The following is a 13,216-nucleotide window of genomic DNA, read 5'->3' on the forward strand; positions in this document are numbered from 1 at the left end:
TGGTGAATGTGGTAGCATTGCCTTATCATCACCTGTGCTGTTCCTCTCTAATGAAAGTCAAAACAAACAAGGGGTGAGTTGAAAGTGCGCAGCGGGTACAGAAAAAGAAGTGAAGATGTCCAAGTGGGTCTCGGCGCAATGGGATTTGAGTTGAAGAACACGTATCCACTCAGAAGTCACCCTGATTTAACCCGTTGTTAAGGTAGCTGGGAACTTGAAAAGGCGTTTTTTGTGTGTGTTTTTTGACCGCTGGGATGTTGTGAACGACACGTCGCCTGGGACAGAAGGAGCGGGGACGCAGAAGGAAGAGAGGGGAACCAGGGCTGGACGAGCACCGGAGGGATTATGGCTCTCGCAACGTTTTCTCTCAGCCTCTTCACGCTGGTGCTTTCAAACTTGCACCTGTCGAGAGCCAGCGACCGGCATGCGGTGTACTGGAACAGCTCAAACCTACTGTAAGTGTCTCTCTGCAGCACGACCTGTCCGCGTTTAACAGCAAATGAACTTGTGCTCCTCTTGGGTGATGCGCACCTGTGCTGATAACTTGTTTACAAGAGAGTGGCCGTCCTCTGCAGCGAGGTTTTTCTTTTGTTCAGGACCTTGACATCACAGAAAGACGTTAAATACCAACAAGCAAACCAGTTATTATAGCCAGTTTTAATACAAGACAGTGAACCAACCAGACCGTCAACATCTGCCTTATTAAATTAGTTTATTTTCATGTCTGGAATAATTTAGAGCCTCAGAATGTCTCCTCATTTTCTATGTAGTCATTTAATCAAGAATACAGTAATGCATCTCCAGAGGGAAAGTGTTCCTTTCTGTCTCTGCATCCTGCATGCAGAGTGGTAACCGTATAAATATTTAATTTAGTCCATCTTCTACCTCACAATAATGCCTCATTTAAACCGAAAATGCCAAATATTCACATACACAGCTCCAACTTGCATAAGTAAATGCTTTGAGAATAGTGCGCTCACCATCAATAAGTATGCTTGCCATACAACCACACATGTAATGTATTCACTGAGCCTGTCCTTGCACTCAGTTTCCTTCCACAGCAGTGAGGTTGCTTACCTCAGGTAAGCTTCCCCAGGCTCTCACTATCTCTCTCTACCTGTGAGCTATAAAGCCGGCTTGCTGTGGGGCAGAGATCGATGTGGATTCTACTGCCTTTGTCTTCTCATTAGCCAACAGTGAATCCATCTTTCTCACATTCTTTTATCTCCTCCCCTCACACAACCCCCCCCCCCCCCCCCCCCCCTCTATCTGTGTTGCTCCTCTGTCCATTTGTATGCACCTCAGACACGGGTCTCTCCTATCGCCTCTCTGTATCTCATACTTGGTTATTTTCTTCCCTCTCTTATTTTTCTGCTGTGTCTCACCAGCCGGCCTGTCCCCCTCAATTCCCTTTTTTCTGCATCTCATTACCGCCCCCCCATCTGCTCCTGGTGCCTCATTCACCTCCCAGGCTCTCAGATGAGAGTACACACATACAGTTAGATGATTAGAATTAATATTAGAGCAGATTAATATTTTCATACTATAGAAATAGTGTGAAAGTAATTTGATCTTGATGTGGGGTAATTGAAATATTCAAAGGTTTCTCTCAAGCCAAACAGTGAGAAACCTGCTGTAAAACTTGATAGGAAGAGTCAAGGTACTGCTGCAGCGCGTCGCTTCCTCATTAATGTTAATGTGTGAATGGCAGAGTCACATTCAGAACTATTATAGATTTATGACTGCAGCTAATCCTGTGACGTGACTTGACGATTGGTATATTCATTTTGATACTTGCATTTAAGTTCTGTTAAAGCGCACTGTTTTTTGAGTGTCATAATCAGTGTAGGTCCTTTCTATCAATTTTACTGAGTCTTCTGGCTAATTCTCATTCTATGGTGATTTTGACTGCATTGATATTGTTGCTCATTATAGTCATTTATTACAGTGGCTTAAAATTGATATTTATGTGTTAAAGTGACATGTGCTCATATTAATGAATTCAGAATACTGTGTGAGAGAGAAAAAGAGAGGCAGTGAGGGAGAGAGGGGAACACAGAGGGACACAATGTGCAGGTGTGGGTTTACATGCCTGTGTGTTCAAACCTTTCTCCACAGTGATACAAATCTCTAAAATAATGCAAAAATTGACCCACTTTGCAGGTAGCGGACAAATCCTCCGAGGCTATGGCAAGAATACTGATGTCCGTCAAGATTTAAAAGGCCTTAGGCTATGGGCCACATCTCCACTTGTCGACATGCATAGAGAACCAGCTGAAGGCCTCTCTTGTTCAGCGATGCAACTCCTTCCCTCACCCAGCTCTGGTTATAGAGACAAACTCAGGAGGGAGCTTTAAGAAATGAAGGCAGCCAGAGAGAGCCAGACACCAGAGGCCTTTAGGGCCAAACTCTGTTTGGGGCCTTAATGTCTTACCCTTGAGCGCAGCATTCAGCACAGATGGTGACGGCACAGCTGCAAGAAATGGGATCACTTGGATGCCAAGCTGTTTGTGCCAAAGCCATGAAAATGTTTTTTATGATAACTCTGAGCTAGAAATGTCTTGCTCTTGTGTATGGGAAGTCAAAAGGGGGTTGTCACACAATTGATACCCAGTAATACTGTTCTGTTCAATTCTTTACAGCTTTTTTCTGAAGTAAACAACATCGGACGACTTATGAGAGCCTTTTCCTCTGCCTCGGACAATTTGAAGCGAGATGTCTCGATTATCATAACCCAAAGAAATAGCTCAGAGTGCTTTGATTACTGCCCAAGTCCGTCACGATTGCACTACCCCCCATTAGAATGTGTTGCTCTCAGCTTCCGCTCTCAGCAGTGCGCCTGGCCAACTCGTTACAGATGTCCCTGCTAATGGCTGACTGAGGCAGGAAAAAACACACACGCAGGCCATTAAATCATCTCGCATCTGAGGCCATCTGCCAATTAGAGGGGGGAGATGTGGAACATCTTGAGAGCACACAGGAGCAGCGGTGCACTGCGGTAGCCTCGCCTACCCACGAGCAGCGTCCCATGCCTCTGCCACCTCCTCCCTTCAGGTGTTTGGCCTCACTGGTTAGACAGGCCGCATCACCATAATTGGGCACCCCATGTCAGCATGATCAAAACAACAGTGCAGCTCTCATTCACTCTCCCACTCCTTCCATAAGTCACACAGTGTGTCTCCTGATGCTTACAACTTAGCAGGACACCTGAGTAAAAAGCCTTTGCACAGGCGTGGGAAGGAATAGCAGGGAATTGAGTTTGAAAATGCGCCTCACATCTCTTTATGAAATCACCATTCCTTTGCCCCCACAGCAAGATGAAAGTCTTCTTTTCGCCGTTAGTGGCTGATTGGCAGTGAGTTATAGCTCTGCATGTTTCATGCTATACATTATGACTGTCATTTGACTGGAAATGGTGTATTTCGGGCCCCTAGACCCTGTGAAAAAAAAACAAAAAAAACAGCCCACATGGTATCAGGTGCTACACAATAAATTATCACCTTGACAGAGATAGCCTCCCTAAGAGTTTGAGGTACAGAGGATCTGTGATCAATGTTTAGTTGAGGTGCCGTCTTACTCAACAGGCTCATTAACCGGCAGGTCGAGTTGTGTGGGTGTGTGCAGACCCAGCTTTAGTTGGACGTGGTTCCCTGCGGGGTAGAGGAGAACCCTGACACCCTACAGGGAGAGGTTTGTAGATATTTTGTTGCAGTAAAAGGAATTATTGCTGAAGAAAAGACTGAGAGTGATGGAGAAGAAATCAGGAAATAGATGGAGGGAAAGAGATTCAAAGTGTGAAGAACATCACTGCAGGGAAGAGGTGGGCGTAATGGAGAGATTGGAAGGAGAACATGCTGGAAAGGTGGAAAGTGGAGCAGTCTTTCGGAGGAAGGAAGAGAGGCAAAGATTGATTGAGTTGGCAAAAAGTCAGGAAGGGTGAAAGAGCGCGGGTTTTAGCGGATATGGAAGTTAGTTTATTTGACCGAATGTGTTGCAGCTGCTGTTTTCTGACGAGATGATGCCCACGGCAGTTGATCCGTGCTAATGCGGACACAGGCTGGGTCATTCATGTGGACCGATGCTCAGAGACAATAGCATTCACCTGCCCCTCTGCCCCGCGCAACACGGCACGGACGGAGCATACAGGAGAAGAGCCGATTTGATACCTGATTACATGCACGTCCATCTGCCCGCAGCTCCGTCTCTGGGCTGTTTCAGCAGTTTTGCATACAAATGCGTCTCATTCATTGCCATTCAATTTATTCTTTCACATTCATTGTACCACACAAACAGCACAAGATAGTGTATTTCTTCCCTGGTTGCAGTTGTGGTAAATGAGAATGTCTGAATACCACTGATTGAAAAGTGCAAATTGACCTTTTATACGTTTTTGAATTAAACATGTCTCTCCATCTGTGATGCAGTATTCTGTTCACCAACTATTCAATTTGTTTTTGAACATCTGAATGCTTTATGTGCTCCATCAGGCCCAGGCATCCAGAAGATTAGTTTGACGAACAGCACTTTTAAATGGATAGTAACTTGACATTATCACCTGGCTTTATTATGCCGCGGATCTACAGTGGTGTCTCAAAACGTATTGGTCTGGTGTGCTGGCCATTTTTAGCTCATAAGAGTCGGCTATGAGTCAAATGGATGGAGAAACCCTGAAAGCATGTTTAATGGTTCGTATGGATCCTAGAGTGGGTGTGCGGATCAATACATTTATATGGTATGGCGAAGTGAATGGGCCCTGGCTGAACAGAAACAGTACAAGGTTGCTTTCTGAGCAGCAATCAATCTGGGTGCATCAGGTGATCAATGTCCGAATGTATTTTTAATTGGATTTCACGGTGTCAGTAAATTTCCATGACGTATTCTTAGCTCAGCCCGGGAAGCTCAGATGAAGGATCGCCTTGGAGCAGCATGCTTGAGAATTGATTATAACGGGCTTGTCAGTCACTGCTCCGGGGTTTATGCTCCATGGAGGCCTTAACAATGTCTACACTAAACAAGGTCTTGGTAGAGCAGCAGAGGCCACTCCAGAGAAGACAAAGGCTAAAAAAAAATGAAGCTGAGCACAGATTAAAGAAAAATGTTTCACACTACATCGGTGACCCTTAGATAAAAATAAAAAAAGTTAGAAATAAGTCTTTCCTCCATCATGAACATGCAAGGTTTTCATCAGAGCGTAGATGTAGATTCTGACTCCTTCACAGATTCAAAGGTGAGGTGAGAACGTCGCCAGTCTATATGTTTGCCAAATGTCTCACTGCTCCCCTGCTTAACACCTTAAAGCAAGCTAAGGGAAAATAAAAATAGCCCTTCCCATCACTGAATATGTGTTGTTTGCTGTAAACAATTCTCCACACTTACAGTCAATCTTGAGGCAAAGACAAAAAAAGAAAGAAGTACACTAAACACTTATTTGGCTCTACAGTCCAGTGAGTCAAAATAAGAGATTGGTACTTAATTAACCTGGAGTTTAACGGTTGCAAACCGAAGAGAAGAGATGAAAAGTATCAGCACTCTAAAGTCTCCCATCTTTGTGTTTCCACTTCTTTATCCTCTGTGGTCCCTCTAGATGTCCGAGACACCCTAGTCCAGCTCAGCTTCATTATTATGAGGAATTGGCAGGTTTGATGGACCATTATAGGCTGGACTCTACCCCAGGTGAGGCTGGAGGGAATCCAAAGAAAAACATAGTTAGGCCTTTCATACGTCATCAAAAGTGATTAGCAGTCCTTGCGCTCCAAGGTTATAAAAACTGCACTTAACTGGCAGTGGTAACCCACAGGAGATAGTCCTGATCCCAGCCAGGTAGAACCAATTTCTGACTCAATGATTTGAATGCAAATGCTTTCTACGAAGAGGCCTTTCCAGCTTCCGAAAGGGAGCTCCACAGTACATTACACTGGGAGTCTGCACCGCAGTGCCCGTTACCCACTGGGAAATTACATTGCTGCTATGATGGAAATGGCTGCCATGTAGGAAAAAGATCAAAGCTGTTGATAGGTGGACGGTCACTGGCTGGAGTTTGATTATTTGGGAAATGGGCCTTGCTACGCTCCATAGCCTGGAAAACGATATGGCAGCCACAGCAGTTGGTCAAAATAATTTGTTTTGTTATTGAAGCAGAAGGCCCCTTCTGAGGTATGGCAATTGAGGTGGTATTCTGCACCGACCAGCGCCCTCAGAGTTATCACTGTCCTTTCATAAAAAAGGCAGCAAGCGTGGACACAGGTTTGTGCTCTGTCATATCTTGTTCTCTGTTCATTCCCTTCAGGTCTTGAGCTGTGACAGGTCTTCCCTCTAATGCTCTTGGGCGCTTAACAACACACGGTGTTATGAGAGGTGGAAACTGTCCTCACAGCTTAGTGAATGATACGGCTCAAGTTTCCCTTTCATGTGAGGGCAATTTAGAATATGGGCTGCGTAATAATTAGGTATTCTGTTAAAATTGAGATTTTTCATTTTGAGGATGTAATTATATGAAGGTCTGGGACCCTTTGGCGGGCACTCTGTAATGAGAATATTTTAAGAAAATTGAAATCTCCCTCTAGTGCTCTGCGCATCTAGAATGACTAAAGGTAATTCGACCCTCCAGAAGCAGCAGCCAACACCACCAGTGGCTTAATGTATCCCTCTTATATTGTTAGAGGGAACATTTAAATCAGTACATCTTCAAGCGAAACTGTTCTATTACAGATATGATAGAAAAGTCGTCAGAGCTTGAAAGTGTGATGTAAGTAGATTGGAAGGTGAGCAACCTGCTGACAGAAATGAAAGTTATGCGATTGTGAGGGGTCTGGAGGGCTGTGCTGCTCAAATTGTACATTTTCAGACATTTAAATACTCCTGAGGTATCTACAGAGTTATGAAATTAAACGCTTTTTTTGGAGAGAGCCTGGACTTGTTGTTAACTTTACAGGATGACCTGTACACACAAGGCATTACACAGTGTTTGAGCCAGGTCTGGGAAGGGGTCAAATTGGCCCCTTAGTGCTTTTCTCAGGGGAGTCACTGCTCCATTCAAGGGGGGCAATAAACAATACTGGGAAAGCAGAACACCTGGTGACTGCTACAAAATAATACTTAAAATAGGATGATTTTTATCACACATATTAGGCCATGCACAAGGTTTGCCACTTATTAAACACATCTGAGTTTAAAAATCATTTTCAACATACATAAAACAACGGAATATAATATGCTGTAACGGCATTGTAGCATCACTTTCTACCTTTATATAAAATAGTTGTGACATCACAACCACACAGAAGTGGGCTTGTTTAAAGGCACAGTTTCTGAATACAGGCTGTGTGCATTTCTCTGTGAATTAGGCATTTTGATACCTTCACATATTTAAATAGCACCTCTCCTTGCTTGATAATTTAAAAAAAACGACACGGACATCTCACTTTTTACAACATGGGACCTTTAATACGCCTTATAAAATCTAAAAGTGAGAAGCCTGCGAACAGCTTTGATTCTGCCCTTGGTTTTATGGGGGACAATTGGGCGAAGGAAAGTTGTAGTGATGGGACATTTTATGTTTTAAAGGGGGGCACTGTCGCAATGGCACGCTCAAACTCTGAATATTAATACAGAGTCAGTGGATCAGAGTACGGCTCTGTCAGTGGTGCCACACTTTTTTCTTTGCGGCCTTGTTTCCATATCTAAAACCTCATCATTTAATCAGGTCTCGTGTTGGTCTGCATCAAAAATCTATTTGGAATTCATTTGCTGCCTTGATGTGTAAATTCAGATATGGTTAATACATGAGCTACGGCACATGCATAATCATGTCTCTCTACACACACACATGCATTTTTTTTCTTTCCTGGTGTTCCCACCCATTGATTTGTATGGACAATACGTGACTCATCTCACACTACTGGCATCCTCCGTCAATGGGGGGTGTTCCTTCCCACTCCTTTCCCCTGCCTCCTTTCTTTGGATCAGTGTTGGTAAGAGAAACAGTCCTACAGGGCAGTCTGTTATTTGAATTTGTTACAGCCGAGGGGGGTGATTTGAAAAGGGGCGAGAAAGGATGGTGCCCTGCTTGCTATCGCTACATCTTGAATGCTTCACTATTAATGACTAGATTATAAAGGAAATAAAGCAGAGCCAGTATTCCTGCTCAACATACTCCCTTGTTAAAACTGTGAAAACTTTTCCTCTGGCTATGTACCAATCTGCTACTGTGCTCTGTTTGTTATGGTATTTATTTGGTTAGTTCAGCTGCTTTTCGGTTGCTTTGGGCTATGTACATCTGTGTGTGGTGTTCTCATGGTCGTAATAACCACATTTTAAACATGACATCTTGTGTAATGCTGCATGGGGCTGTGTCTAGACTCAAGTTCTTTCAATACTGATACAGATACCAGTATTGGAAATGCCTCTAACCGCCAACTGCCTACAAAGCAAAGTGTTTTTAAAGTAGCTCCTGCTGTCAGGCAGTTACCGGGCAAAGTTAAGCACCATGAACTCTGGAGTTCACACAGTCTGTGCACATTCACATGGGTGGCAACCGCTTCATACCCCTGCCGCCATGGTCAAAACCGCTTCCTACTTCGGCCGCCTGTCCTTAATTGAAATGACTGCTAGATGCTATACCACATGATTTAGCCAAGAAAAAAATCCACTTTGAAGTTGTTTCACCTCGATAAAGAGTCCATCAATTCTTCTTTGCCTATTTAGCCTACACACTAAGTTGCGTTCTGCTGACACTGAAAACTACTATTTTTAGAGCGGCAAAGATTAATTAATTTCTGGTTGGTTCTGCTAGCAGAGAGTCCAACGTTAGTCAGGACTGATGGATGGCCGTGCGCCAAGAAACAAGCTGAAAAACCTTTTCATTCCTCCAGCTTGCACTATTTTTCGATGATGCAGAGGAATATTTGCACCAATCGTTGATTACAGCCCCATCTTTAAGTATTGGATCACTGTTCTACGTACCACAACAGCGGGGTAAAGAAGTACAAATGGGATGCAGTGGAACGGGTCTATTTGTACCATCCAACACAAAAATAACCGTTCTTATGTGGAAACAAGGCTTTGTTCATACTTTACAAAGGGTTTAAAATGAACCAGGCCATACAACATAATAGCACCTATTTCACGTCCATAAAGGGTTGGTATTAAACGGCTGTTGAAAAATGATAACAATATTTTTAACATTTTAACACATTTTAATTTTCACTGGTATCAAATCGGTACTCTTTATCATCCGATACGCAAGTTCAGGTATCGGTCAGAATTGGTAGTTGGAAGTAAAAATTGTATGGGAACATCTCTAGTCTAGACCAGTATAGAGTGTGTAAACCTGGGAGACACAGACGAGTTCAGATACTCACCATGCTGTGTGTGGGTGTATAGAATATCAATGTCCTGCTGAGCTCTCTTACTCGGTGTGCCTGGCTGCTATTAGGTGGCTCCTAAGGTGTTTTCATGTCTCATCGTCTCTGTGGGTTATTACGTGTGTATACATGCTTGTTTGATTGATTGTCGGTGAAAGCGGTGTAATGATAGTACCTCCAAGTCTTGGCCCTCACTATCTCTATTGGTCAGTCCCTCCTTTGAGCTTGTGTTTCCTCTCTGTTCGTTGCGTTTGCCTCACAAAGCAGCAGCCCTCTCTATCTTCCTGCCATGTCATTTGAAGTGTTTTTGCTCAGCCTTCTGTTCCTGATCCATTCTCACCTTGTGCGGAGTCAATGGGAAGTCCCCGAAGACTGCTGCGCTCAACCGCATTGCCGTGCGTGGGTGGAGAGTGGGCACTACCCCCCCCCCCATTTTCCTCCCTTTTAATGTATCGCTCTATTGCTATTGAGAGAGTGAATCACCTATATTGTATCATTATTTAAAAATCCTCTCGCTCAGTGCATATGCTCTTGTCTTTCGAGTGCAGCGTAGGTACACGAGAGAAGCTATGTTTTGCTTTTCCTCTGCAGTCTTGTGTGTGTGTGTGTGTGTGTGTGTGTGTGTGTGTGTGTGTAAGTGTGTCTTTCAGTATAGCATAAAGTATACGTACAGTAAGAGATAGATGGTTATGATAAATAGATTTGCTTTTGCAGCACTTAAAGGGATTCTGTGCCACTTCCCTGGAGGAAGGGGAAGAGAAAGTGGTAGAGAAAGTTATGAAAAAAAGGAAGAGGTAGAAAGTAAGGTTGGATGAGGGAAGCATTGAGAAAAAAAGATGGAGGAGGGAGATGTGCAAAGATGTAAAGGCAGAGTGGAAGTGGGGGTACGAGAGGAGAAAGGGGAAGGGGGTTGTACGTAGAGGAGAGGAAGAGTCTGTATGGAGAATATTAATGGTGTGTCAGGAAGTGGAGTATCTGTAAAGACCTCAACCTTTCTTCTTGTGCTCATGCGTATTGTATCAGAACAAGCAGCTTGGAGGCACTGCTGTAAAACAGGGAACTGCATCAGTGGCAGATTTTACCCACATACATTCATTACAAGGAGTTGTTTTTGCAGGAATCACATTGAAACAGTGAACTAAAAAAGCTCAACACCTACAATATCTACCTACACCTACTCTATCCATCTATCTGTCTATCTATCTATCTATCTATCTATCTATCTATCTATCTATCTATCTATCTATCTATCTATCTGTCTATCTATCTATCTATCTATCTATCTATCTATCTATCTATCTATCTATCTATCTATCTATCTATCTATCTATCTATTGTATATCTCTATCTCTCTATTTATCTATCTCTTTATCCCTTTCTCTCTCTCTTTCTATCTATCTATCTATCTCTATATATCCATTTCTCTATCGCCCTCTATCTATATCTGTTTCTCTCTCTATATATATCTATATATTGGTTGCTATCTTTCTCTCTATCTACCTATCTTTCTATATTTCTCTACTATATCTATCTCTATATCTCTATATCTATAGCTTTATCTCTCTCTATCTTTCTGTATTTTATGCACACACACTCACTGATTTTGGAGTCGCAGCTGTGTCAGGTCTTTGAAATCCCTCTCAGCATCTGTCAACGGCCGGATCTACATCGAGAGAGAGAGGAGAGGAAGCTGCAGGTGTGTGCGTGTGTATTGCCCGTATGCAGGAAGGAGAGAGAGAATAAGAAGTGACGCTCATTTACCACATGATGCAAGGAAGAAACATGCTGTCTTGTGTGGAAGCCTGTGTCACTGGTGACAGTCAGTGACAGGGCCAGGAAGAGAGGCGCAGGAAGCACGGGAAATGAATATTCCCCATATTTAAAATGACAGAGATGCAAAGGAAGTATAGGCATACAGTATGGTGACAGGGAGAATAACAGCTGAGCACGTTTGTAAGAGTTAAATGATGTAGTGGGGAGAATAAAATATACAGCCTGAGGTTGTCTTGTATGATTTGAGAAACAGGTGTGACACACGCCGACTGCAAAAGATGGATTCCTCATGCGGAAATTGGTCTAATACCAGCAGGTTTAATTTGCTGTGAGCCCCGGCTGCCATTAAAAGCATTGTGGGTTATGATTGAAAAAAGAGAGAGAGACTGTAGATAATCAAATTCAGAAACTCTGGAGTTCCCGTTGCTGTCAACATAAATCTTGTCTGCTGAAAGAAAGTTTACTTGTAGCATTGTCATGCCTTCCTAATATCTCTAACAACTTCTGACTTGGCATTTGCAATTCATAAAACAGGTTGTAATCCCTAATTAGCAGGCTTTAATTTCCCTAACGGCAATGAACTTTTGGTCAAATTAGAGGTCCCATTAAGTTTTGATTCTAACCTCCAGCGCCTTCCTTATAGGGCTAAATTAGTGCCAGAGAAACCGTATCTCTAGCTAATATGCACTGCCAGGAAGATAACAGCAGTTTCAAAAATGCCAGAGACATTAGCATTCCTGCATCGTGCTGTGTGTGTGAGGACTCAGTTTTTAAATCTATAAAGAAAAAAATTGCTGTTCGTCAGCAAAAACTCTGCTCCCCCCCCCCCCTCCGCCTCCTCTTCATTAGACAGTTCATCAGCAATCTCTCATCATATGTATTATTTATGAGCAGAGCCCAGTTCATTCTAAACACACAGCACAGGTTTCTTTAGTTATTTAGGTTTCAGTTATATTTTCAAATTGCTTGTCAGGCCTATTGTGTGTGTATATATAGAGAGTAGGAGAGGGAAGTCTCAGCCTCAGAAAATGATGCTTTTCTGCCTAATGAGGACTCGTTCCCTCCCAGCGTTGCCACCGTCACCTGAGTGGAGAGCCAAGGTTTACTGCTCTGCCAGCCTCTGCTCAGTGCCTTGTATGCAAATACCCATTTTTCATCAACCTTCATTCTGAGGCATTCGATATTAGGTCTGGCCTTCTGCAAGGTAATTCACCCAGGGCTCCTTTGACCTCCAGTGTTACCTGGTGGAATGACACCTTTAATCACTAACCTCCACTGGATGCTCACGGCCTTCGAAGTGACGGACGAGGTCAGTGAAAGTAAACTGGCTGCGAGTTTGTATTTAGAGAAGGATTCCCCACTGATCTGACGGTGGTGTAATAACACTAACTGAGTCGAGGTAGCACCACTGAACGCTATGTAATGATACAAATATTGGGTGCTAGTGTTGTGGTTACTGAAAAGGTAATTTTGCATTATAATTACATAAGCCCTGAGCTAGAGCTGTTGTTGATTGACTCACCACGTAGCTGCAGGGGTCATAGAAACAGTCTCAGGTCAGGTAACATTTCACTGAAAATACATTTGCAGTATTATGTGACGTTAGTATTTGTAACTAGATAACAACTGGCCAGAATGGGAGCAGCTGTAATGAGGCAATTAAAAGTGAACAGACCTTAAAGCGAATAATGTAACAAAAAATTTCTGTATTGTCAACATAAGTTTAATATTGTCTTAACTCATACATTGTAAAACTATTTTTAACAAATATAAGACATGTACATATTGTGGGGATATTCTTTTTTTGTCTTTATCATTAAAACATGTTATTCCTGAAGCAATGGTTAAAACAAAAGGAACATTTTCCCCTCAATTAATGTGACTGCCGTGTGACCTTCACAACTAACCCTCGCCCTTAAATCCATAAAACGCTAACTATAATTTGGTAGAACCGGTGAAGCTTCTTAGTGCACAGTAAATACATGACCTGCTTATTTAACTCTTTATGTAAAATTAAAAAAATAAGCTTCACTCAGAAATAGAATAGAGTAGAATGGACATGCCCATTCAAATCAACATAG

The 13,216-nt window shown here is 42.9% G+C and overlaps 1 protein-coding gene across 1 annotated transcript in view; it reads left to right on the forward strand.

Moving 5' to 3' along the window:
* Positions 1-145: 145 nt before the first annotated feature.
* Positions 146-13,216, forward strand: part of efna3a (ephrin-A3a) — a gene marked incomplete at its 3' end in the record, with an annotated part of 59,232 nt that continues 46,161 nt past the window's right edge. Inside the window, exon 1 of the mRNA XM_083926291.1 lies at positions 146-455. Coding sequence (XP_083782417.1) covers positions 346-455 — 110 coding nt within the window. The 5' untranslated portion in view covers positions 146-345. The remainder of the gene's footprint in view (positions 456-13,216) is intronic.

This window comes from Echiichthys vipera (genome assembly GCF_963691815.1).
Source record: "Echiichthys vipera genome assembly, chromosome: 13".
Taxonomy (NCBI): Eukaryota; Metazoa; Chordata; class Actinopteri; order Perciformes; family Trachinidae; genus Echiichthys; species Echiichthys vipera.